This window comes from Cyclopterus lumpus, chromosome 17 (assembly GCF_009769545.1).
Source record: "Cyclopterus lumpus isolate fCycLum1 chromosome 17, fCycLum1.pri, whole genome shotgun sequence".
Classification (NCBI taxonomy): Eukaryota; Metazoa; Chordata; class Actinopteri; order Perciformes; family Cyclopteridae; genus Cyclopterus; species Cyclopterus lumpus.
In genome coordinates, this window is record NC_046982.1 from 15206170 (window position 1) to 15233780 (window position 27611).

Below are 27611 nucleotides of genomic sequence, written 5' to 3' on the forward strand. Positions count from 1 at the left end.
AGTATATTGTATATTCAGAAGTTTAACATGAACACATGTTTGTATGTTCACACTATTTAGTTGTATTCACCTTTAGATAATCTAAACCTGTCACATGAAATTGACAGGTTGCTCCTCCGTCCTCGTCACTGACAGCCTCGCTTTTCTTCCGACGGCTGCTACTTTCAGCACCAGACAGCTCCGGTCTTTCCCACGCTCCGCCCACCTCCGGCAGACTGGCGGTGAGAAACAACCACACACACACCGGTGGGCGACACTATGAGTGGCCTATTAGGGTTACATTGGGAGGGACGGAACTTCAAGAACAATTCGGTCCGTGTCTCGTCATCCTACTCCTCTCACATGGATTTCTCCGAGAAGGAGTCAAAAGAGACCGTGAGCGCTCATTCACAGCGTCGCTACACATGAATGGATTGCGGGGCTGATGAGGAGGCAGTGTCTTTTTTTTATGAGTTATGAGGCTGGGGGTGTGTTTGGATCAGATCGTGCTACTGTAAAAAGGGACAAGAAGAGAGGAAAAGTCAGTGTTTTCGCGGATAAAAGAAGCACAGGACGGGAAGTGGAGAGGCTTCATCGTTTTTGCGCTTGATTCGTGGGATATGAAATTGAGGACAATCTCTGGCGAGTGCTTCCTAAAGTGTTTCTGACACCGTGAAGGAGTAGAAGAAAGAGAGTAGCGTTGGTTATGCTCACCACACTTTGCTAAGCACCCACGGTTTATTCTGTGTGCCTGTAAAACGGAACCATATGGCTCTCCTGGTCGTCCCGCTGCTTGTGCACATAGGGCTCGTTTTGGGATCAAACTACGGTTATGTGGAGTGGTCGGATAATGAGCGTGAAGAGAAGCACCCGTCGGTCTTCAGCACCCAAAACATCAACAGAGAGCCGCCCCACCACCCGACCTACTACCCGTTACCGGGCACCGAACGCGCGGTGGTGGCGCACAAAATTGAGGAGGACCTCCCGAGGGTGGTGACCGCGTTCCTGCACACCGGAGACTCCTCCGCGCTGAGGCAGGTCAACTGTTCGCGGAGGTACGAGCTGAGCAGCCTGCGAGGCGGCCTCCACGTCGCCTCCCACTACTCCCTGCACAGTATCCTGGACACGGTAGCGCACGCCACAAACTTCCTGAACATGATCCTGCAGGCCAACAGGTCCCGGGAGCAAACCTCGCGGAGGGACATCCACTGGTACCACGCACTGGTCCAGAGTATCCTCGAGGGCGACCCCAAAATCCACAGGGCGGTGGTGACATTCCACGCGGACGCGCCGACGCCGGGCCCGGACGTTTTCCTCCAGGCGACCAGAACCGAGAAGGAGGTGGTGCTGCAGGACTTGTCCGGCTCTGCGCACCGTCACCTGAGGAGCAGGAGCCCGGAGTCCGACTGGTTTAATGACTTCAGGGACGGTAGGAGACCACACATGCACAGAAGAGTGACACAGGTATCGGGCACTAAGAATGGAAGTTACCTTCTGGACAAAAAACAGATTAAGTGGTCGGCACCGTACCTGGAGTGTGAACATGGGGCGTTTGTGCCCTATTGGTTGCTCACCTTGTCTGCTGGCTTCTACGGACTGAAGAGCAACTCTGCACCAGAGTTCAGGTGAGAGGAGGTGTTTGTGTGTCTGTGAAAGTGTTTGATACATTTCAGCACTTGTTGTCCTCAAAATGCATTAAAATGTATGGAATTTAATTTGACACATATTAAGGTATTCAGTCAACCAGAAGTATAAGTATATGCCACATCATAATGCTCTGTGAGGGATGTAAATATGGATCCTCATGATCTGCAGCCTTGATGTAAGAAACAGATGGCGTAAAAGAGGCTTCACAGACCTTTCTCATTTAATATGCTCGCCTGTCAAAGTGCAGCTGTGCATCTCTACTGCTGCAGCCTAATGAACACCGCATGCTTTACACAGTGCATTTGTTGCTGGAGGGACACGCGTGCAGCTGTGTGCTTGTATTAAGTGTATACAAAAAACCCCCGCTTTCTTCATTTTTTGGAGCCACTATTCTGCTACACACACCAGCAAATGTTAAGTAAAATCCACCCTAATTGAGACTAGAGAATATGTAGGTCTCATACATACAAGTGAATGTGGGTGACAAAACATATACATGTTGCTTTGTTGTTGAGGGGCAGCAGTGTGTAGTGATTTGGACCTTAGGTTGTTAGGTATCCATCCACCTTGTTGATGTGTCCCTGAGTAAAGTGCTGCAGGGACGGCCCCTTTTGGGGTATGGAGCTTGTGATCTGGCCAGGAACGGCTCTGGATATTTTTTGGAGTTGAACTGCGGTTTCAGTGATGGTAATTGTGGAGTTACCACAGAATCAGTTTGATCAGAATCGGCGTGTTCTTCCATTTTAGCTTATTGATACATTGATAGAGTCTTATACAGTACCGGTTCTATTTTGTATCGCAGCCCACATATTTCTGGCTGACATGCCATTTGTCTCCAAATATGTAACCATCACCGTGCAGTAATGTGGATGTGTAGTCTAGTTGATAGAAATGGAAGATCCGCTTGTGTCAGTTAAGTGTCTGTTGATGTTAAGTTTCATTAAAATAATTCAGTGAATTAACTCAGTTCATCAATTGACTATTCAAGCTCAGACAAGAGGGATTTTAAGTGAGTGACATTTTACAAGTCATTATGATTTGCGAAAGAAAAAGACATTTGGATATCCGACTTGCATTGGTGCATCCAATCCCATGTGTACTTTCCCTTTTTTGTGTAGCATTTTCAGAGTTTGCTCAGTCACTTTTAAGACTTTTAGCCCACGGGGGCTCATAGTTCAGATTGAAAATGAATTGCTTGGAAACGATAACAGCACTTTTTCCGGAGCATTTATGCCTAACTTGAAGCCAACAGGGAGAACAATTCCTAAATATTTTATTGATGAAATCATAACAGCCACTGAGCTTGCATGTCAACAGATCGATCACAGTACATTATATCTTCTGATGAGAACAATTTAAAATAGTTGAAAGCCCCAGAAAATTGTAGTAAGTCGACATTGAGTTTGTCTTTGACTTAGTCATCAAATGGTATGATGTCAGCAGACGGTACCACTTTAGGAGGGAACATGATGAAGTGGTTGTTTCAGGCCAGAGTGTGCCTCATACAAAGATGCACTCCCTAATTGAGTAGAACTGTGTACTGCAATAATTCATACTGTTTTCCTCCTCACTCTACTTCTTATAAAGTGGGTTGTGGTCTGCAACTTTCTGTGACTCCTGCCAATCATCTCAGTCCTGTGATGACATTTCTAAAAATAGAAAGCTGGTTGGCTCTGAACAGACCATAGTGTAGATGATGGAGTCAGTTCCACTATGTCTGCTACTCTCTACCTCAAAGCAACCTCTTTCTCCTCTTTTTTTCCATTCTCTCTGTCCTTCAAAGGCCAAACTCAAAACTCAGTCTGTGGCTAGCGCAGTTAGTTCTGGTTGTAGCCGTATGTTGTTTTTGCAAACCGAATAAAATGCACATGACGCAGATTTAAATCAGAAGTAAGGACGGAACGTGACTGTCTTGAGACACAGCAGGGTTTCCTTTACATTCAGTAGCACTATTAGATGTGATGTGATTTTGTATATGTTTCCAGCTGGCTTCAAAGTAGGGATGGACTAATCCGTTACTGACATCAGATATCGGGCCCATACAGAGTCAAATAGCTGGATTGGATATCATTGACAATGGACCCGATTGATTGAATTAAATTCTATGTGTACGCCTGATTTTAGATGTGCTTGTATGTCATACACAGGCAGAAAGCTGACTGCATAGCTGATGGAGATAATAATAAACATGTCAATTGTTTGGAGGTATTTTACACTTCAAATTCTACCAGCTACTTATCCACAAAGACAAATCTTTGATGGGTGGCAAGTGAACAAGTTGCTGGTGCAAGATTTATTATTTTAATAATAAAAAACATTTGACTAAAGTCACATAAAAAAATATAAATAAGTTTTTTACCTTTTGATTTACAAAGACAGGGAAGCAATGTTCAAGTCAAGCCTGATGTTGCCCTATAACATAATGCTCCCAATCACTTTCACCCACTGAGGCATACAGCTTATTAAACACTGGTAAAGGATCGGTACTCACCGATACCCAGAACCTAGATATTGGTAACTTAAAATGTCAGATTGGTGCATCCCTACTTTAACAAGTATCAGCAATACAAGAAACAAATGACACCATCTCTATGAAGACCCAACCTCTACCAGTCAGACGACACAGGACAGACAAAACAGAGCACATGAAGCTAATGCCGTGGACAGTTTGGGAAGAAAACTGAGTGACTAATTATATGTTATTCGTAGATTTTATTTGTAGATCTACAATACAAATACCTCTTACATTATTTTAAGGTTTTTCAAAAACAACATCAAACAAAAAATAGAATTGAGCTCGGATGCAGTTTTGATTTGTCCATCCATCCATTATCACCCGCTTATCCGGGGTCGGGTCGCGGTGGCAGCAGGTTCAGCAGGCCGACCCAGGCTTCCCTCTCACCCGCAGCACTTTCCAGCTCATTCTGGGGGATCCCGAGGCGTTCCAAGGCCAGCCGGGAGATATAATCCCTCCAGCGTGTCCTCGGTCTTCCCCGGGGCCTCCTACCAGTTGGACGTGCCCGGAAAACCTCTAATGGGAGGCGTCCAGGAGGCATCCTAACTAGATGCCCGAACCACCTCAGCTGACTCCTTTCGACACGAAGGAGCAGCGACTCGACTCCAAGCTCCCCCCTGATGTCCGAGCTCCTTACCCTATCTCTAAGGCTGAGCCCGGCCACCCTACGAAGGAAGCTCATTTCGGCCGCTTGTATCCGAGATCTCGTTCTTTCGGTCACGACCCAGAGTTCGTGACCATAGGTGAGGGTTGGAACGTAGACCGACCAGTAAATGGAGAGCTTTGCCTTCCGGCTCAGCTCCCTCTTCACTAAGACGGACCGGTACAGCGCCTGTTTTACTGCTGCAGCCGCACCGATCCGCCTATCGATCTCCCGCTCCACCTTACCCTCACTCGTGAACAAGACCTCGAGATACTTGAACTCCTTCGCTTGGGGTAGGCAGTTTGCCCCCACCTGGAGGGAGCAATCCGCCGGTTTCCGGCAGAGCACCATGGCCTCAGATTTGGAGGTGCTAACTCTCATCCCTGCCGCTTCGCACTCGGCTGCAAAACGCCCCAGTGAATGCTGGAGGTCACGGTCCGAGGAGGCAAACAGGACCACATCATCCGCAAACAGCAGAGAGGCGATCCCGAGACTCCCGAACCGGATCCTCTCCGCCCCCTGGCTGCGCCTAGATATCCTGTCCATGAAGGTCACGAACAGGACCGGTGATAAAGGGCAGCCCTGGCGGAGGCCAACACCCACCGGGAACGTGTCTGACTTACTACCGAGGAGACGAACACAGCTCCTACTGCAGGCGTACAGAGACCGGATGGCCCGTGCCAACGGGTCCGGCATCCCATACTCCCGCAGCACCCCCCACAAAAACCCCCGAGGGACTCGGTCGAAAGCCTTCTCCAGGTCTACAAAGCACATGTAAACTGGTTGGGCAAACTCCCAGGACCCCTCCAGTAATCTTGCGAGGGTAAAGAGCTGGTCCACTGTTCCACGACCGGGACGGAATCCGCACTGTTCGTCCTGAATCTGAGGTTCGACAAGCGGTCAGAGCCTCCTCTCCAGCACCCTGGCATAAGCTTTTCCCGGGAGGCTGAGCAGTGTGATACCACGATAGTTCGAGCACACTCTCCGGTCCCCCTTCTTAAAGATGGGAACCACCACCCCGGTCTGCCAGTCCATGGGCACTGTTCCCGACCCCCATGCGACACTGAAAAGGCGTGTCAACCAAGACAGCCCAACAATGTCCAGCGCTTTCAGCATCTCAGGGCGGATCTCATCCACCCCTGGCGCCTTGCCACCAAGGAGCTTTTTGACTACCTTAGCGACCTCTGCCAGGGATATGGGTGAATCCACCCCAAAGTCTTCCGGCGCTGCCCCCTCTCCGGGGGACATGTTGGCCGGGTTTAGGAGTTCCTCAAAGTGCTCTTTCCACCGCCCGACGATGTCCCCAGTCCGGGTCAGCAGTTCCCCCCCCTGCTGAGAACAGCCTGGGGTAGACCCTGCTTTCCCTTCCTGAGCCGTCGGATGGTTTGCCAGAACTTCCTTGAGGCCAACCGGAAGTCCTTCTCCATGGCCTCCCCGAACTCCTTCCATGCCCGAGTTTTAGCCTCCGCGACCATCGTCGCTGCAGCCCTTTTGGCCCGCCGGTACCCGTCAGCTGCTTCAGGAAACCCCTGGGCCAGCCAGGCCCGAAAGGCCTCCTTCTTCAGTTTGACGGCTACCCTCACCCCCGGTGTCCACCACCGGGTTCTAGGGTTGCCGCCACGACAGGCACCGATGACCTTCCGGCCACAGCCCCGAGCAGCCGCGTCCACAATAGAGGCTTTGAACAAGGTCCACTCGGATTCCATGTCCCCAGCCTCCCTCGGGATTTGTGAGAAGTTCTTCCGGAGGTGGGAGTTGAAGACCTCCCGGACAGGATCCTCTGCCAGACGTTCCCAGTTCACCCTCACTACACGTTTGGGCTTGCCAGGTCTCTCTAGCCGAGTCCCCCGCCATCTGATCCAACTCACCACCAGGTGGTGATCAGTTGACAGCTCTGCTCCTCTCTTCACCCGAGTGTCCAAGACATACGGCCGCAGATCAGATGATACGATTACAAAGTCGATCATTGATCTCCGGCCTAAGGTGTTCTGGTACCAGGTACACTTATGAGCCACCTTATGTTCGAACATGGTGTTCGTTATGGACAAACTGTGGCTAGCACAGAAGTCCAACAACAAAACACCATTCGGGTTCAGATCGGGCAAGCCGTTCCTCCCAATCACGCCACGCCAGGTTTCTCTGTCATTGCCCACGTGAGCGTTGAAGTCTCCCAGGAGAACTATGGAGTCGACAGGTGGCGCCCTTTCCAGGACCCCTCCCACCGACTCCAAGAAGGCCGGATACTCCGAAATGCTGTTCGGTGCATAAGCACAAACAACAGTCAGAGCCTTACTCCCCGCAATCCGTAGGCGCAGGGAGGCGACCCTCTCGTTCCCCGGGGATAACTCCAACACAGCGGCGCTCAGCCGGGGGCTCGTGAGTATCCCCACTCCCGCCCGGCGCCTCTCACCCTGGGCAACTCCAGAAAAGGACAAAGTCCAACCCTTCTCCAGGAGCTTGGTTCCAGAGCCCATGCTGTGCGTGGAGGTGAGCCCAACTATATCTAGCTGGTACCGCTCCACCTCCTGCACCAGCTCCGGCTCTTTCCCCGCTAGTGAGGTGACGTTCCACGTCCCTAGAGCTAGTCTATGCTGCCGGCGATCGGCCCGCCCAGGTCTCCCGCCTGGCCCGCCGCCCGGTCTACATAGCACCCGACCCCGATAATTCTCCCTGCGGGTGGTGGGTCCACAGGGTGACTGCTGCTCCATGTTGTTCTTTCGGGCTGAGCCCGATCGGGCCCCATGGTCGAAAGCCCGGCCACCAGACGCTCGCCGACGAGCTCCCCTCCTGGGTCTGGCTCCGGGAGGGTGCCCCGGTTTCCCTTGTCCAGGCAAGGTGGCTACAATCCGTGAGCTGCAACAAGTTTTGATTTGTAAAGCTCAAAACGTTGTGTCACTAAGCAACACGTTTGCCTCCATGCTTGTTTGTTCCACTACCCAGCAGGCAGGTGGAAGTAACGGGTGTCAGACCCATCCACCAAATGAGAGAGGGGAGAGAGAGAAAGATGAGAGAGTGAATGGGAATGTTCAGCTTGTACAATGGTGGAGGAAATGGGTAGGAGAATGTAAATCAAAGAAGACAAAGCATGTTTTTCATGTGGGTATGTGTGTGTAAGAGAGAGAGAGAGAGACAGAGAGGTGAAGTCTCTGTTCTATGCAGATGACCTGGTTCTGTTGTCTCCCACAGAGCAGGGACTCCAACAACAGCTAGACCTCCTGGAGGACTACTGTCAGAACTGGGCCCTAGCAGTAAATCTAAAGAACACAAACATCATGATCTTCCAAAAAAGGCCAAGATGTCAGGAAAACAAACATCATTTTACTCTAGGAAGTACCACCATAGAACACACCATGAGTTACACCTATCTGGGTCTGACTATTACAGCCTCAGGGAGTTTCAGTCTGGCAGTGAATGCACTAAAAGAAAAGGCCAGAAGAGCCCTCTATGCAATTAAAAGAAAAATGTTATAATATCCAAATTCCAATCAAAATCTGGTGTAAGATTTTTGATAATGTGATCAAGCCCATTGCGCTGTAAGGTAGTGAAGTTTGGGGTCCACTCAGTCACCATAGCTACACTAGATGGGACAAACACCCCACAGAAGCCCTACATGCAAAATTCTGCAGAACGATCCTCAACGTTCAATGAAAAGATGCAAAGAAACATATTTGGAACATTGGAAAAAAGAAACTGAAAGTCAAAGATTAGAATGTTATCTGGCCCTAAAAATAGATTATGAATTGGCAGAATATCTCTTTTCTGTCAGGGGTAAGAAGCAGAGACAGATCCTGACCAAGCACAGGACAGTGAGTGAGCGACACACACACACACACACACACACACACACACACACACACACTTTATTGTGTCCCAAGAAACACAAATGTATTTTCTTTCAATGTAATTATTTCTGTCATATTATTATTATTATTATTATCATCCGTATGAATTGTATATTTTCTGTCAGTTATTATTATTATCCGTATGAATTGTATATTTTTTGTGTTGCTATGTCTTGTGCTTTGGCAATATTGTTGTTGCAACATTCATGCCAATAAAGCCTATTGAAGAGAGAGAGAGAGAGAGCGAGAGAGAGCGAGATGAACTGGGCGTGGCTATTCACAGTAGTTTGATTACAATAGCAACATCTTAAGTGAACTTAGCTCCACTGTTTAAGTCCTAGGTAGCTTTCCTCTATCGCTGTATTGCAGTCACATCCCTGAGCAGTATTTAAACGTATTCACTTCCCAGTATGGATCTGCGATGGCTCGCAGCTACGCGGGCCGGCAGTCTACGAGTCTTGAACTGTTCCAACGTCCTGCAGACATATTTGGGTCTCCAAGCAGAGAGGAAACAGGAGAATCTTTCTCACCTTTGGTGGGAAAACACCACAAGTCTGCAGTGTTGCTGAACAGTAGAGAACACACTGCACATCTAACTACTGTCTTCAAAAGTTTACATTGAAACACAAAACAAGGACAAGCTACTTCTGGAACTATTTGCACTGGCCTCAGATATTAAGAAACATAACTAACTAAATCAAGAATATGTCAAAATATGCCTCTTGTTAACAAATCCCTTGAAATCACACAAACCAGCAGTGAATTGATTCTTCATTGCCTGTGTATCCAAAGAGCCTGATAAAGCTTTGGAGCTCCAATCGTTTTCCAAAAACTATTACAAGTAAATAAATGAGACACATTGTCACAGCGGGTAACTTGTTCCTTCATTTCAATAATATAATAATAATGAGAACACACATTACTGTAATATACACTGAATGTGAATTTATCTGTGGATGAAAATAGTCCCTGATGACTATTTACTTTGTTAGCTGTAAGCTGTTTAAGGGAAATTACACTCAGTTGCCAGTTAATAAATAACACCAAGCTAAAATAAGCAGTCTAACACAAAAGCCCTGCAACTACCCCTTCCTTGCTTTTGTGTTATGTGGAGGTTAAAAAGCAGAAACACTTTTCTGTATCTAACAGTCCAGGACATCCAGTTGAGAGCAACAATATCATTCATTTGTAGTCGTGTTTCTGGTCAACTGCAGTGCATGTAAGTTCAATATTCACTTTCCTTTTAGCTATGTTTTGGTCTCCACAGACTCCTGAGTAAAATATCTGGCCCTATAGCTGCTCAATGCTCACCAGTTAGTCGGTACCCGTTTGGTATTGGGAGGTAGTGTTCGGTGGGTTTATCAGAGCCCCTTCACTGAAAACAGCTTGGCCTCTAATTTCGCCAGCTGGCGCAAATATGAGGACAGCTCCAGAGACAGCTCCTTGGGTAACGGTCGTTACAGATCGCCCCAAATTCACAACCTAACAACATTAACAACACCCAACATTTTTTAGTGAGGACTTGATCAATCTTATTGTGTAAAATCAGTAATGTTGTTCAGAGTATGGTGTTAAAGGAGGTTTAAAAATGAAGAGATGGGATACAATGTAAAAAAAAATCTATTAATCTTTTTTATTGGAACAGTTTTTTTTTTTCATACAAGCTAGGGGAAAGCTGGAGATGCCAATTGGTATCAGTGTGTCCTTTGTGCACCAAAACAATACAAGTGCATTTCTAATGTCTGCCATTGGGAAGCATAATGTTGTTGTGCAAGTGTTTATTGAAATTTCAACATTGCTTCTGTTTTCTTTTTCTTTACATTTATGTCCTCTCTGTTTTACCTCCATCCATCTTACCTAATTTCCCACTTCAATCGATTTAATTAATTCCTCTCTATTACCACCCTTCCTTTCCCTGCTTCGTCCACCATTGACCTTTCTTCCCATGAGCGCCACTCTTCCTGTTCTTTATAATTTTCTTCTCTTTCATTCTGGTTTTCTCTGCCTCCGTCTCCTCCTCCCTCCGCTATCACACTGATTTGCTTAACCTCACACTATTGTGTCTTTCCCTCTCCTGTTTTTTCTCTAACTTCCATATTACATTTCCCATGTCTCATTATTATGGTTTATTTCGTATTATTTGTTATCATTAACCCAATCTAATAATTGTGTCATTAAGATGTTTACTTTGTTTAATTCTGTCCGCACCCTCATTTAATTTCGCCTCCTTATCATTTCCATCCTCTTCTCTTTCATAACATGTTTGTGATTCCACTATATCTTCTCTCTATCTTTGCACCGGCTTCTTTCTGGATTTATTTTGGAATTTTGTGCCTATTTCCTCTAACTCTACTCATCAATTTTTCCCATTCTCCTTATTTCCTCCCTCTTTCCTACATTCTTTCTCTCTGGCAGGGGTGTGGTTCGTGTGGATGTGAACCTGCAGAACGTGGACATTGACCAGTGCTCCAACAGTGGCTGGTTCGCTGGGACTCATCGCTGTAATCTCACTAGCATGGAAGTGAGTTTGCTCAGAAATAACAGTCTATTGTCGCTTGCCTACTTTGTCATGCTGGTGTGCTGGAAGTGAAGTTAATGTATTTCACTGTTACATTCAACCATATGTTCAACCATACACCACAAAAAAAGAAAAGAAGTAAAGCCAAGGGGTCATCAGTTTCGTTGTTTTATCCTCTGGGGATCATAAATGCAAATTCCATGGCAAGCCAATTAATATTTGAGGGTATGTATAAACAGCGGTGTAATGACTGACAGGCTGACAATACATTGAAGGAGCCACAATGCTAGCATGGCTAAAGTGTGCTGCAGTGTGCTTGTTTGTGATGAGGGTTGGTGATGGTAATATGTGTGTGAGAGTGTCTTCTCCATGGTATAGGGCGTGAACCCGTGTGACTGCTGTGATGGAACTGGCAGCAGCCATACATCATGTTTCTATCTATTACAGCTCCTGTGTGCGGTTTGTGTGTGTGTCTTTGTCAGTGTGCGGGCTCGGCTGTGCTTTCGTTGCCTCGCTCATGTCAGTACCAATGCGTTAGTGTTATGTGATGTATTGCATGAAGCCTCTCATACTCCACCAGGGCAAAGTAGCTGCTCAGGCTTGCGTGGCATGTCGCTGGCCATATGATGTATAATAAATACAGTGTAATGGATTGCTGCAAGATGTGGTGAATAATTGACCATGCTCTTTGTCTGTGTGCCTTAACTGCTCTCTGTTTGTCATGGGGGGAAACTACAGAGGAAACATACCTATCTCCATGGTTGTCTAGATCTGTTTCCTCTGCATTGTTCCATTGGCATAAGCAACTCTCTCATGGCTGCTGTCTGATAAAATCTCAGTGGCACAGATTATAGAATGATATGATAATGATATGTGTGTGTGTGTGTGGGCGGGGGGAGGGGGGGGGGGGTGAGTGTGTGTGTGTGTGTGTGTGTGTGTGTGAGCAAACATTTATCCTACTACTCTCTGTGCAAACATTTAAACTGCTTACAAGTTGTAATAATCTATAAATATTCTCTCTTGTTATGCAGTCCTACTTGATGTGATCAATTGTGTATTGCTGTAGTTCTGCCAGTGCAACACCCACATGTTGAAGTACTTTTGAGACTTCACCTAAATTTTTCTTGTTCAATTCAAAGTCTCAGAACAGTGAAGTCAAAGCTTTCAGGAAAACATGAGTTGGAAATGGTATCCCATCCCAGTGCACTGCACACAATACTAGAACAACTTAAATAAAAAGACAAGAAACTTGTTTTTGCTTGTCATCACAGACAGAGTAAGAATTGTTTTTTGTCCCAAAGTCCCTATTAAAAAGCAGTTAATTTCGAAGTCTCGCAATATACATTTTTTGGGGAAATGGGCTGTGGAAAGTCAGTGTGAGGCTCATTGCTTTCCCGAATGAGAACAAACACACCCTAAGGCCCTGTCTCAGAGAGAAAGATAATACAGAGACAGACTCTAGAGTAATGTGACAGAGCAGAGTATTACCACAATGGTACAATTCGTTACTAAGATATATTCATTTGTAACTGAACAACCTTTATGTTAAGTCTTTAGTTTTTCCACTTTGTTTAGTCTGCATCTTTGTTGTAAAGGATTAGTGAAACCTGATGAGGTTCAGTAAGGTCTGGCACTGTAACTTGAATGGGACACATTTTTAATCACAAGTAAGAGATAGCGAGAATACTTATTAGCACTCAAACATGCACTTTTTATATTCTTGTTTTTTGGCCACTTGGGGGCAACTTGGGGGCAACTTAACAACCAGAAAAAAAACTCTTTATCTGGAGTCGTGTCTCTGACCACATGACAAATGTAAGTTGAATATTTACTCTTTCAGTTCGGCTCACTATTAGCTCCACTACATTCAACCGCGAGCATTAGCTAGAGGTCACACTCAAGTTGACCCGTACCCGTTCCAGTACAACTATTTGAAACACTTGATGGGCTTTGCTCCAGTCATGTTAGCCCTTGTCAGCACTTCACCGTAGAAACATGTCCACAGTTAGAAGTTGGACAGTACTAACTGTAAAACTGATTTAGTGAGACACAAATAAAGAAGTTCTAATAAACAATATATTACATGTTTTATACTGTTGATGCATGGAGCAGCCATTTTGGATTTTCAGGTCAGGGTTGGTCAGGGTTCATCAGACTTTCTATGTTGGAAATCTGACTTCAGGTTGCATTCAAGTTCAGATTTTCAACTCGGAACTCCTAAATTCCCACTTTCTAGTTCAAACGGAACGCATTAAAATTACATTTCCAACAGATACAATATCTCCCAACCTGCCAAAGAACTACTTGTGTCAACAAACTTGTGGCAAAATGGCTGCAAAGCCACCTTCACTTGTAGTCAGTCAAAACCATTACTAACGCTAATGAAATTCCATCCATCCATCCATTTTCAATACCGCTTATCCTCATTAGGGTCGCGGGGGCGCTGGAGCCTATCCCAGCTGACATAGGGCGAAGGCAGGGGACACCCTGGACAAGCCGCCAGTCCATCGAGGGCTAATGAAATTAATTCAGCTATTTTAAAGGGAACTATACACTGTTTATATCTTGTTTTACTAGTTAAAAAAACACTTTCAATACATTACTCTACAAAAGCAGCTACAAAAGCAGCAACATTTGAGTTGGATAATTATCTTTGGGTCCCTTGAGACAGTACACATTGACATTGTTAATATAAACAATAACAATTACTGAATCTTTAGGTTCTTAAGGTAACTTAGGTTAGCTAAGAAAATTTAAAAAAAGTTAAAGTTAGCTGGTTCCAATAAATAATGGTCACAAAACACCAAAGTAACCATTTATTTATCCATGTTGGTTTAAAATGCTACATATGAGCATCCTTTTGCTCAGCTACATGAGCTTCTTCTTCTTTTACATCTTCTTCTTGGCAATTTATTTTTGGTCTGCCCGGATACAACAAGGCTGTGGAGGAAGGTAAGATGTGTCACCACAAACCAAATACAAGACTTCATGCATTATGGATCGTCAGTCGTAGAGGAAGCAGCTTACATAAGGAGCCAATGCTTATATAATTAGACAAGTACTGTGAGAATGAGAATGATTAGTGTGGATGATTTGTGACCGGATCCATCTGAGTAGGTTTATAGGTTTTCTTTTTCTTTGTTTGTGCTTTTTTAAATGTAATTACGCATCTGTGTGTGTGCAGTGTGTTTGCTTACGGATGTGTGTGTGTGTGTGTGTGTGTGTGTGTGTGTGTGTGTTTTCTCCGCTCGTCCTCTGAAACGTGCTGCTGGAGATAAAGGGCTTCAAAAGCAGAGCTCTGCTAATGAGTTTAAACTGCTATGACAGCCTAGGAGGGTTACCCTCTCTGTCTCTCCTCTCGCTTTCTCCTCAATCAGCTAGTTCAGTTTCCATGGCTATTCACACTCTCCCAAATATCTCTCTCAATCTTTGTTCATCACTCCCCCCTCATCTCTCTTTCACTCTTTTGCTTTTCATTTTGCCATCTTCATTGCCCTTACTGCTCTCTCTCTGTCTCCATTTTCTTGAAGCTAATTAACAACTCTGAGAAAGGCAGAAAGACAAGTCAGAAATTATCCATCCGTCTGTCTACACATCCTGCAATGCCTTTGCCAGTCTAACACAGTAAATCATCATCATGACCAAGTTATATTTGAGAAATATTCTTCACCTTCTTCCAGCACTTTAAAGGCTGCAGCAAAAGACACGGAAAGCAGCCATTATTTTATTTATTATTATTAATAATTCTTTTTTTTTTTTTCTTAGGGTCCGAGTGACTCAGAAAGTCCCTATTTGTTTTACCTGTATTTTAGTTATTCTTATTTATTTATTTTTAGCTTTTAGGATGTTATGATTATATTAATAATAAATTCAATTTATTATTATTATTATTATTATTATTATTATTATTATTATTATTATTATTATTATTATTATTATTATGTCTTTAGCTCAGCTACTGTTTGTTGACAGTGATGTGTCCCTTTATTCTAAAAAAATAATTACCTGGACACATGTGGCCCTGCTCTGCCCCACTGAAAGAAACCAGGCTCTGCAATCTCAGGCTGTATGGGGTGAAAAAAAAAGACATAAATAAAATATTTGTCTCTGCCTAATGTGTGTCTTTTTGCAATCCTTATCGTCTCTGGCACATTGCTGAGAAAGAGGATTTAAGCTTCAAAAGTCAGTTTAAATACTGCATGTAAAGAGACGGATATCCAACTGAATAAGACAGCAAAAGCCTGTGCAGAATGTTAGCAGTAATGGAGGGTTAGGTTGAAGGAATATTCTGGATTTCAGGTTTCTTCTCAGATATGTCATTCTGTATTTGTCACGTCTCGCAAGACCTGTTTTTTTACCTGCCTTATCTCTAGCAGGTTTAAAAAAAAAAAGGTGACTCGAGGAGCAGAGGAGACATACAATAACCAGTTCTGCTCTGTCTTTTCCTGTTTCACTCTCCTCTTTCTGTTTCTTTCTGCCAGAGGCTCTCCGTCTCTCTTTGGGGAGTTTGAAGCTCTACAGCTAAAGCTGGGTTGAAGTGCTGCAACACTTTCTGCATCTGTATACCAATTGGCAATGCATGTGTGTTTAAGTATGTTCATTTGTCATCAAAGAGACCATAAGTATTAATATTCAACGCTGCATTAAAAAAAAAAAGGTAAAACGTAGACAAATAAACTCTAAAATTCATGAAGCGAGCTTTAGTATACAGCTGTGAAAATGTAGACATGTTCAAAACAACTTTTCTCTTCTGGCTGCTGGGAAAACATATAGAAGACCACCGATTCACATTGTGAATTAACATATGTGGCATATCTATTAAAGCCTATTGCCATATGAAGTGATCCTACACCATGGCTGTGACACAAAGGGGTTTCTTTTCACTTGTGCAAAACATGCATGCCACTTCATGGTGTCTGGTATCCAACAAAATGTGTATGTGGTCATTGCTTATTTCTTCTTGTACTGTCCATAAAGATGTTAGATGTTAGACACACTGACCATGCAGTCCAGATGAAAGCTGAGTAGCACTATTTACCACGAGAAATGTATTGCTGCACCTTTTGTTAATATGAAAACCATATTCGTCAATAATACAAGACCACGCATATCTTTATGATAGTCAGTTCTTCTCAATACAGGTGCACTGACCGTGAATGTTTTTTTATTAAAAAGGGAATTTTGCAATATCCAATTCCATTCCTCAGAGAGAACATATGGCAGGCAAATGTCTAAGCTTTCTTAGTGCTTGTGAATAATTTAAAGTTTACAGACTTAAACTACCCTTATATTTAACAGTAATATTTTCATGTATCATAAACTCATGTTTCATGTATTTATGAATTGCATTACTAGTCTGTAAAGACAGTGCTCTGCTGCTGCATGAATATGAGTGAGACTGATGCTCGGAAAACAACCGTTTGAGTGGGATATATGGAATTATATGGATAATGTTTTACAGCCACCAATTTAGCACATCGATATCAGTTCATTTTTCATAGGCATAACTAATCTGCACTGTGAAAAACAACAACATCGTAGCCTCATATTTTCCAGAAAGCCTGGCTTACAAGCCAGGGTTTACAAGCATTAAGTTAGGTATAATATAGATGGTGGGAGGGGCTAATTAAAAGGTGTTGTCAAGTTGCATTTTGGAACATACAGACACTTATATTGTTCCCTATCCCTGGCAACATATTGCAACAGTTCTGCACCAGGTTATTTATGATCTTCCATGTTTCCCTTTTGCCTGGAGTCGAGTGCAAACCTTGCAATCTTCCTCCATTCGGAGCACAAAGCCCAGCCATCACAGTAACACCATATGGCCTTCTTAGGCCTTTATTGTGGAATACATTAATAGTTTTTCACATCAGACTAAAATCAACAAAATTCTGGAGTGGCCCTTTAATGGCCACTTTCTTGTAAACAGTATACCATTAAAACTACAGTCTAATAATAAATACGCCATATAGATTAAACAATGCTCATATTTTTCTTTTTAACAAAGCTGCAGGTAGTATTTTCTGTCAAATCCGGCTTATTTCTTCTTCTTCTTCTTTGATCTTTAATTAGGCTGATGATGCATGCATTGTAGCATTAAGTGAGGAAGGAAAGCAGAAGGACGAGGATGCAGAGCAGGACGAGAAAGGGAGGGAGGGATGAGGAGTGACAGCAGAGAGGGACAGTCGTCACTCTAATCTGTTGCCTGCAGCTCAGCGTCTGCCACGGCCAGAAGTGTAAGAGCTTGTCAAGTCGGCAAGAGCTTTGGATCTTAAATGAATGAGCCCTCCCGGGAACTGGGGACCACCCACCCAAATATTTAAATTCCAAGTGAGACTTTTTTTCTCTGCTGTCATATTTCCTGGGGCTCCACAGCCAATCAACGCTGATATTTTGAAAATTACTCCTCTTTAATTTCGTATATCAAAGCCTTGATTTTTCTTAGTTCACAATCCCATCACCTGTATTCTCTCAGCTAATGTCCTCTAAGAATGCAGGGAGACCAACAGCCGGTGTCATAGCACTGTAACTGTGACAAGCCACTAATCAATAAGTGGCTACATATCGCTGTATTTGCCTCATTGATGGAGAAATACCAGACAGGCTTAAGTCCAAAGTCTCCTCTTCTTAGACGTCCACTGTTGGAGTGGTTGGTATAGTCTTGTGAAACAGCAGCAGGCAGATCCCATACCCAGGGGACAGACTGATTGTAATGCTTTTAGGGTTTAATGCTTTTTAGTTTATTTATAGATCTCTGAGGGAGGCAGAGTGCTCTCTCTCTCTCTCTCTTTCTCTCCCTTTTCCTCTCTCTCTGTTTCTCGCTCCCTCCCCCTTTCCCTTTCCATTTCTCTCTCCCTCTCCCTCTCTCTCTCTCTCTCTCTCTCTCCCCCTTTTCCTCTCTTGCCAACTCCCATCTCGGTGTCACATTCACAGCTTTTTATCAAATTGTACTGCGAGAAACCTGAAACATCAGACTGCAGAGCATACATGAGGGGCCCTCAATGTGAAAGTTACAGATAATTAAATTTCAGGTTTCACGCTTCAGTCTGCATGTGAAGTATGTTTTATTCTTTGCTTGATAGTATCATGAGATATAGTTATGAGATGTTGTGCTGCAGGCTTTGCTAAAACCTGTGGTTTTGTACTTTGAGACAGATTAGCAAGCGCTCACTGGGATTTATAGGGCTGGTATGTTGTGATTGTGGTTTTAATATTAAATTATTTGTAAAGTTGAATTCAAACTTTTTAAAGGGGAAAGTAATCCTATCTCTTTTCAACAGCTGGGTCTAGTGTGTATTAATCCTGGAGACAGTGGAGATATTTCCAACTCATCTGCAACAAACTTCAATTGTATTACAATTGAAACAGATACAGTATAATTCAACATTAGTTTGTCCTTTGGAATTAAAGAGCAACAGCAGAACCATCACTCATCAACATTAATCTTTTCACCAAGGAAAAGGCTAAAAGCAAAAATTGAGAGGAGCCTCATGAGACCACAATGCAGCCAATATACTGTTTTTGCTAGCCTAGATCCTTAATTCCACATCTTTCAATCACTTTCCACATTCAATTGCAATTAAAAAAGTGTAGCTGTACAAGTTGTCAACTTTAAATTAGCTTAAATAATACATTAGCATATTTATTTGATTGTTGGGAAAAACGTAAATCTTTTTTTATGCATGGAGTTAGCTAAACATCACAAAATCATAAACCCACACACATGTTTTACATTTACAACCCCATCATTAATGTATCCAAAGCTTTCTTTCCCCTCCAAATAAGCATTTTAATTATTATTAGTCTGTATTAAATAAGGATTTTGGAGAGGAAGGGGAGGTTAGAGATCGGCCTATAGCCAACAGATCAGATTACAATGAATAAAAACCTTAATCACAGTAAAAATTATGTTGACATGACTGGTTGCTCAATATCCATATTTGGCCCCATCTAAAAAAATAATTAAAGTCTGAATAATTAAGTTTCATTGATAAAACTATACATGTTAAATGTTGAGTAAATGAAGGAACAGGTCTTGGCTCTGTAATAAAACACCCTCTTCTCAGGCTGTCCATCTGAAAAAATAAGTCTTTTGCACTTTCTGTGATTGACAATGCAACCTTGAAGCCCCTGTCAGCCAAGCGTGAGAAAAAAGTGGAATTAGAAGCTCCCACTGCATCCAAAGTACGGTTCAATTATAAAATACTTTTTCACTTTCAGCCTGCGGTCTGATGAAGGTGATCCATCAAACTGAGACACGTCAAACGACCGTTTCATAGCCCTTTCACAGTGGCTGAGGAAAAGTGAAGCCGGCCATGTCACAGCTAAAGCCCCTGCCTTTAGAGAGATGTATAAACTCATGTATTGTAGATAGATTGGAAATAATACTTGGCTCATACAAGGTCTAAATTAGTGGGGATATTAAAGTAATGTGCAGTTCTTTGAGACTGATTTGCTGTGGTTTAAAATGCACTTGGGAACCAACACTGCTTCTGCTGTGATAATGTAGATAGGTTTAATAATTGCAACAATTTGGATGCACAGAGCCCAATAACAGTCTAAAATAAGCATCATATTTCATCCTTGCCCACCTCCCTGTCCCTGGGTATGTCTTATCTTAATGAGTCTCCACTTCCTTTGGAGTAAGCAGAAAATAAGTTCATAACAAATGCTGGTGGTGTATGTTTATTTCTGCTTTAGCGTGAGCGTGTGTGGTTGGTTCTGGTTGGACAGTGTAACACTTTCTAGGCTGTCACATGCAGGTTTCTCCCCCCCCAGCACCAAAGGATGAGCATACAAACGGATATGTTCAGGAATATTCTTTAAAAGTCCAGACTGTGTCTCTGCTCCCCTCTCTCGTGCCTCAAACTGTATGTCCCATATATAGAGCAGAGTCACTCAGGCCTCGATTCCCTGCAGCTGAGGCCAATTAGGCCTATTCCCGGCACCTGTTCCCTGAACCATTCCCCCACACCCCTCCGCAGCTGAGCCTAACCACGCTCCAGCCACCACAGGCAGTTTTCTCAATTTTGCCATACAGTATTTGTGCTTTTTATGTATTCTATGTGCTCTATATATGTGCTTGCTCGCTCTATCTATCTATCTATCTATCTATCTATCTATCTATCTTGAGAGATGTCCTGTCAAAGACCCTAAAAATGAAGAATAATTTATGTTTGCTGGGTTCCAATTCATGTTTTGTATGCAAATTGTACTTAAAAACCCCAAAACCACGAAATATGACTCACCTGCCCGCCAGAGAGAAGCATTTATCAACCCGGCTATGAGGAGGTAAAGACCTTCCGTTGTGTGGGTGTCCAGCTTTCTTCACACTATGCACTCACTACTGTGGCAATTTTGCTCTTTAGTTTCTATTCATGACTAATTTCTATTCATGTCGAGTGTTGCGAGAGAAGTCTTTATCCAAAGAAAAACTAGAAAAGAAAGAAACGATTGAAGAAAGTGAGAACATAGTGGCCAAGGTGGAAGGCAGAAAAAGGCACAGAAAAAACGAAAAGACTTGGGCTGCAACAAGGTGGTGAAAGGTGTGTCCCTTAATACTGTGGCTCAGGTGAAAAAAAATGTTAATACGGTAACAAGTAGAAGAGGAAGACAAGCACCCTCTGATCTGTCAGCCCAAGATGAGACTCCTCATAATTATTGGACAAACATCCAAATGGGGATATGTCCAAGAAATTAGGGTGGAAGTGGAAACATACAACAATGACACTGCGTCAGTGCAACATTAGTATAACTGGAAGCTGAAATAAGTTAGTTTAGCTGACCATAAAAGTTCTAAAATACACCGCTAATGCAGCATTGGATTTTGTTGTGTTTCATACATTCACAGATAAAGTGTAAAAATGAAAACTTGTTCATTCCTGAGCTTTACAGGCATTGATAGGCCTGTTTTTGATCTTTGGAAATAGGCTGGCTAGCTGTTAGTTTCCCCTGCCTCCAGCCTTTATGCAACACTAAGCTAATTGCCTCATGGCTGCCTCTACATGTAGCTCCATACTTAGCTCACAAACATGAGAACGGTATCGATTTCGTCGTCTAACACTCAAGAAAGCGAATGAGCTTATTTCCCAAAATGTCAATTCCTTCAGCATGGGCTCTTGTTTTAAAATCAAAAACATATAAAGACTAGCGACAGACTCATGAAGTATAAATGTAGTCCAGAAGCTGTCCCTGAGAAGATAGATTGTTGGTATTGAAAGCATGCAATGCAATGCACTATTTATGGACATTCATGTCAAATTTATTGCAGCTTTATTTAAGTACATGGACGTGTGCATTCACATGAGTGTGCAAATTCCACATGGTGCCTGTGTGTGAGAGTGTTTTTGGTCCAGATGGTGTGTAAGCCCATGTAGCTCTTGCAGTTGTCGATGCAAACTGGAATTATGCACACACGCTTAAATTCAGAAAACAACCCTTAATTCTTAATTTAGATATTAATTAGTTTCCCTGTAACTTGGCAAAGCTCTTTGATTTCCCCTGACACCACGCATGTTTATAACTGGAGCGTCTTGTGCTTCACGCTGCAGAGGAGCATGTAAACGCTGTAAGAGACTCAATAACATGATTGAAACAAGTTCATTAACTGGGACCACTGCAGGGGACTGGCGAGGAGGTTAATCATCAGCTGGAAGTGAAAACACATGGGACTGTTCTTTTGTAATGTCTGTTTTAATTACAGCATTGAGACTCTGCTTAGGATTACAATTATTTGATTTCAGTGAAAGATAAAGGTTATAAAACACTGTAGAGTATGTCTCTTTAGAATATACATGTAACAGCATTCTCTAATTGTTAACTGTTATAAAATCCCTGTTGGGTCCCGTGTCTCATCCATGTCTTCATAATATTTACTGCAAGTGCAAATGTCATTCAAAAGGCATTTTGAGGCATACTTTGGAGCAAGAATTACTAAAGATATGAATGTGTGAAGAGAATTTTTTTCAAAGGACTGTTTGTGTTTTTGCAGCAACTATAATTTAGACCTTGTGCTTTCTTTTCTTGATGATATAATTGTCTGTTTGTATTACTCTAGGGCTGCAACTAACAATTATATTTGATTAGTCTACAGACTATTTTCTCGTATTTGGCATATACAATTTCAGAAAAGAATGAATCGTTCCCAAGAGCCTGATGTGACTTCCTCACATATTCAATTTACTATAATAAACAATACAATATTATATTTTCTAATAGACTTATTACAATGTAGAATACAGATGTTGTTGTTCTTGTTGTGTCCTATACTATTTAATTCTGCTTCTGAAAACCCTAAATACCAGAAAGAATGTCATCACTTTCCTCCCACTTGCTTTTGGACTCAAGAAGCAAAATAAAGCTACATTGTCTTCATCACCCGGTCATCCTCCTCCATCCTGTTGGTTCACTTTCACGTACTTTCCTCTTCAGCTTCTCACTTGCGACTAACTCCTGTGATATTATATTTACAACCAATGTCCACCTGTCTTTTTTTCCCCTAGTGCACTCCCATCGTCGGCCATGGATTCGTGTTGGACAAGTACAAGTGCCAGTGCAGGAGAGGATTCTACCATCCCAGCCGAGTGGTGCTCAATGGGTTTAAAAGTAGGTTCAAAATCCATCTGTGATATAAAAAAAATAACACATTGCAGTGAACTGTCAGATTATGACTTTGAATTGTTCAAAAGCAAGCGTTTAGGATTTCTGAGGGAAAAAAAGCACAAAAAAAGCTGACGGCGACACATTTTGTTTGAATTTCTTCTTCTGTCTTTGAATGGGAATCCTGGGGCCCGTGAGATTATGAAACCTCAAGCTTAAGTCAAAGGATTGTGACTGCTCTTATTGTGGAGAGGTCTCCTATGTTTGTGTTCTGAGTTCTAGCGGGAGCCACTGGTGGCTTCTGAGTCACAGACCTGTTGGAATATAAGGTGGCTGTGAACTGGAGACAGAGAACAAATGTTGAAGGAAAAGAACTTGAAAAAAGGATTAATCACACTTTAATTGACTGTTAGCCCCTCAAGGGTCCGTCCTCATGCGGCTTATAATGGCAGATTTACCATTTCAAATTTGTAGCCAACAAAGACTCTTTGTTTTAACCCGGAAGTAACACAAATCAACAATTGTGGATTTTGACAGCTGAAATGACAAATGTCGCCATCAGATGTTGTCATCTGTAGCTGGCGAGCAAAAGGTAATGCTAACACTGAAAGGATGTATCTGGGGGTAAAGATATTTAGTATTACAGTCATATTTTATTAGTAAAAACGTAAATAAAATACAATTTGTGGTTTGTGCACTTTGTGCACTTTGTGCACTTTGTTACTGGTCAAAAATGCTTTGACAAGCAACAATTTCATTTAATACGGCAACAGTTTGCCCCATTTTTACAAAAGAAAAGGATTCCATGATGAGGAACGACCAATGGCACCACTTGTAAAAATCCGAGGCTTATGTTTTGCCAAACTATGATTTGAAAATCACTGTTTGAGGAAGGAGTTTAGCTTATGGTCAATTGATATCGGTTGTCCTAATCTGGATATTGCTTGCATATTTCCATTATTCTTTATTATTTTATTCAGATGTGACAGACACAATGATTATAGGCTGAAAACCTAAAAATCTGAACATGTGTACACAACTTGGTTTTGGACCTGTTCTCCTCTGATGGTTCTCCTTTCACCCTTGTGATTTTAAACTATATCCATAACTTTACCTTAATGCCCCTTTTGAATGCCTGTATTCCAGCACCCTGACTGAAAGCGTTGCAGTGTCCTCGGGGAGAAAGCTTGGCCCTGATGAGTGAGATAATCAAGCAACTGCTCTGGTTTTCATCCCCTGACTCCAACAATACAGCACCCCGAGGGGGATGATATGCAAAGCTGGAGCTTTATTGTAATTCAGCGTGATGAGTCTCTTCAGTCTCTCACCAACCCACTCATTAAAAATGACTGCAGCTCAGATTGTGTCGCTCAGATTGCGTCGCAGTAGTTTGCGACCCTGATTGCCCCCCTTTGGAACCTGTCTGTTATTCCTTTTGCATCCTAGAAAACAGACCAGACTGGAAATAGATTTTATATTGTTCCCTAGCAACAGGCCAATGGGACAGATATCAAAGGGGAGAGAGGATGGAGGGAGAAAAACACAGCCTGCAAAAACAATGAATTATTCTCAAATGTGTAGGAGAACCTCATGAAACATGACATTTCATTAGAATGTCACAATGACACTTTTGCTGGTGATCTTCTCTCAGATAGACAGACAGATGAATAGATCTGTGTCTAGTTGGTCAGCTTAATAAAATACAATTTACATAATAAAACAAACACACGTCAAACTGACAAATGTTTGCACAATTCATTAAAATAAAGTCCTTTTCAACCCTTTTAGATCCCATCCTCGGTCATATTGTGCACCTATTTAACAATATATGCAAGAAAAATGTCTCCATATTTTTACATTAGAATCAAAAGATATTTGTCCTGTAAAACAGAATATGATATGTGCTTAGGTACACTAGTACTGACCAATTTCAAGCAATGGTATCTTGCCATCCATGCATCACTCAATGCGCAACTTAGAAACATGGGAGATGAATGTGGATCATCTACATTCTAATAAGCTTGTTTATTCCGTTTCACTGTAAAATACTTAGAGTACTTTACCCCTTGACCGTAGCTGAAGTTAATAGCTAACTGTGCACTCTGAGCGAAGTTGGAGGTTTTCTTTCTTGAGATAATGATAATGATTCTTGAGTCCACAATGTTCTCCTTGGTCTTTGAGGGCAAGGTTGTTGTTGACGCACCACAGCGCCAGTTGCCGGACCTCCTCCCTTATTATTATTGAGTTATGCACAGATCTGAACAGATATTAAAAACAACTAAATTGTTTCAATTATAATTGGCTGTTGTGGAAGGTAAACATGGAAACCAATATTCATACATTAAAGAATCATCCGTTTCAAAAGTGAGTAAAGGAAGTTGTCATAAAGAAAAGACGTGGCGAGCTCGAGGCCCTGTGGCCAGAGCCGCAAGCCAAGCTAAAGCTGGCCGCTGGTCGCGGGTCGCTGTGCACTGCTGCAGTGAAGATGTGCCCAAAGAGGGCCAGCCAGCCCACCAAAGTGTGCAAATATTTTGGGTTCATTATGAAACATTCCAATGAAACTCACATTGTGAATACCAGAGAAGATTTCATTCTATTCCCCCAAACGCTTCTCCTATTTAGGGTCGCGGGGCACTAGAGCCAATCCCAGCTGACATTTGGCGAAGGCAGGGTTCACCATGGACAGGTCGCCATTTTTATCACAGGGCACACATATACAGACAACCATTCACGCTCACATCTACGGGCAATTTAGCCAATTAACCAAAGCTGAGCTTCTTTGAACCGCGGGAGGGAGCCAGAGAACCCACGCAGCCACAGGGAGAAACGTGCAAACTCCACACAGAAAGATCGACCGCCGGGATCGGGGATCGGGCATCGAGCACGGGGCTCCTCTTGCTGTGAGGTGACCGTGTTAGCCACTGCAGAGAAAATGAACAGCGTCACTGGGATTCACAGCGAAAAAGAACAGTCTTTCCCTTCTTTTCCAAACCCTAAATCACATGAGACTAACTGGAAAAACAAAGCCACTTTGTGTGGTTTCTTAAATCTGTGACTGATTGATAATTTGTCTTTATTGTCTATTATTATGTCTATAAATGTCCAGAAGATTCCCACTTAATTGGTTTAATCATTACCTGAGTACTTTTTGCTCGTTCTCTTGCAATCAAGATCTATTGAAGCGCTGTGTGTGTGTGTGTGTGTGTGTGTGTGTGTGTGTGGGTGGTTGAAAATGTGGGATTTGGACTCTTTTTCGATTCGCCTGTCCTTTCTTTGCTTGTAATTGATTACATTTGGGTTTCAAAGGCACTTAACAGAACCCATCCATGCTGATGTGAACACTCAAATGAGATGTTTGAAAAAGTAGTCTCGGGAAAGAAATGATAAACCATATCTAAGTGTGCCACATGCTGGTATAACAACAATTATACCAACAGTCATGAATAGAGCGGTGTCGTCCTCTCCTTTATTATTCCCTCATATGCCTAATTAAAGGCTGTATTCTTGTAATTATCACCCCCGAGGCTTTGTGATTTACTGGATTGATGATTTGGATTCCTTCAAATTGATTAACTGATCATTTAATGAGAAGTCAGTGTGTGACGGCTAAACTAAATTTATTTAATTGATAATCCTTGAAAAAACTACAGTAAATCAGACCCGTGTTCTATTGCACTTAGATACGTTCTCAGAAGGCTGTCTTCCATCGGTTAGAAGAGCAGTCCCATGAAGTATGCAAATAAACAACAACATTTAGTGTTCTGATTGTCAACTAAAGGTGCTCTCATGTTCTCAGCTAAGGAGCAGGGTTTGAACAGAGACGAGACCTCTGACGTGTCCAGTAAGTGTCTGCCGTGCCGTGAGGGCTGCCCCTACTGCCGGGATGACACACCCTGCCTGGTGCAGGAGGATGGCGCCCTGCGGCTCGCTGTGGCCTCCTTCCAGGGTCTGTGCATGGTGCTGGACCTGGCCAGCATGGTGGTGGTCTACCACTTCAGGAGGAAGAAGGTGAGGCGGGGCAAAGAGGTCACTGTGGAAGGGTGTAGGATGCTAATCAAATGCTGTGAATTTAAAGTGTAACTGCACTAAATGTATCTGCTGTGATTGGAAATGTAAAGGTTATTATTCCCTGCTAGTACAATATAACATTACCAGACAACAGATTTCTGATCGCCCTTCTCGATTTTCAATTCAATTCAGTTTATTTTGTATAGCCCAATATCACAAATTACAAATTTGCCTCAGAGGGCTTTACAATCTGTACACATACGACATCCCTGTCCCAGGACCTCACATCGGATCAGGAAAAAGTCCCCCAAAATAACCTTTCACAGGGAAAAAAGGGAAGAAACCTATCCATTACCGTTGTTTAGCCGTTGCATCGCATCCTTTTTGAAAAATAAATGTGACTGTATGTCAACAAACAGCCAGTATTGTGCGGCATTCTGGGAATTGTAGGATCCAACTTTTGGAAATTGACTCGTACTTAGGACAAAAATGCAGAACATCTCATCCTCTGTTGCTTGGATTTTGGAGAATACAGGTAAAGCCTACTGAACAATTGGACTTCAAGTATTTTTCCTTTAACTGAAATGAAAACGGCTACAAAATGTGTAAAATTACCATCAGATGAGTTACAGTGATAGCCCAAAATAAATGCTCACATGTAGGCGTTTAAACAAAGAAATAAATACGTATACCTTTAGCCTACATTTTAAAAACCGGGCTTAGTTGAGACTGCCTGTCTATTGATCTCCTCTCCCTGTACATCGCTGTATGTTGCCTACACACACAACCTCTACACACAATAATGAATAATGTGGGATTACTTTTCCTTATTTCAAAGGAATTTGGGGACTTTGAGTATTG

General features: G+C 42.9%; 1 protein-coding gene across 1 annotated transcript in view; it reads left to right on the top strand.

The window, feature by feature from the left end:
- The first annotated feature begins 747 nt into the window (after positions 1 to 747).
- The window catches only part of LOC117746821 (probable G-protein coupled receptor 158), a 52549-nt gene continuing 25685 nt past the window's right edge, over positions 748 to 27611 (top strand). The window contains exons 1-4 of the mRNA XM_034556132.1: positions 748 to 1604; positions 11042 to 11147; positions 22646 to 22748; positions 26539 to 26750. Coding sequence (XP_034412023.1) covers positions 748 to 1604; positions 11042 to 11147; positions 22646 to 22748; positions 26539 to 26750 — 1278 coding nt within the window. The remainder of the gene's footprint in view (positions 1605 to 11041; positions 11148 to 22645; positions 22749 to 26538; positions 26751 to 27611) is intronic.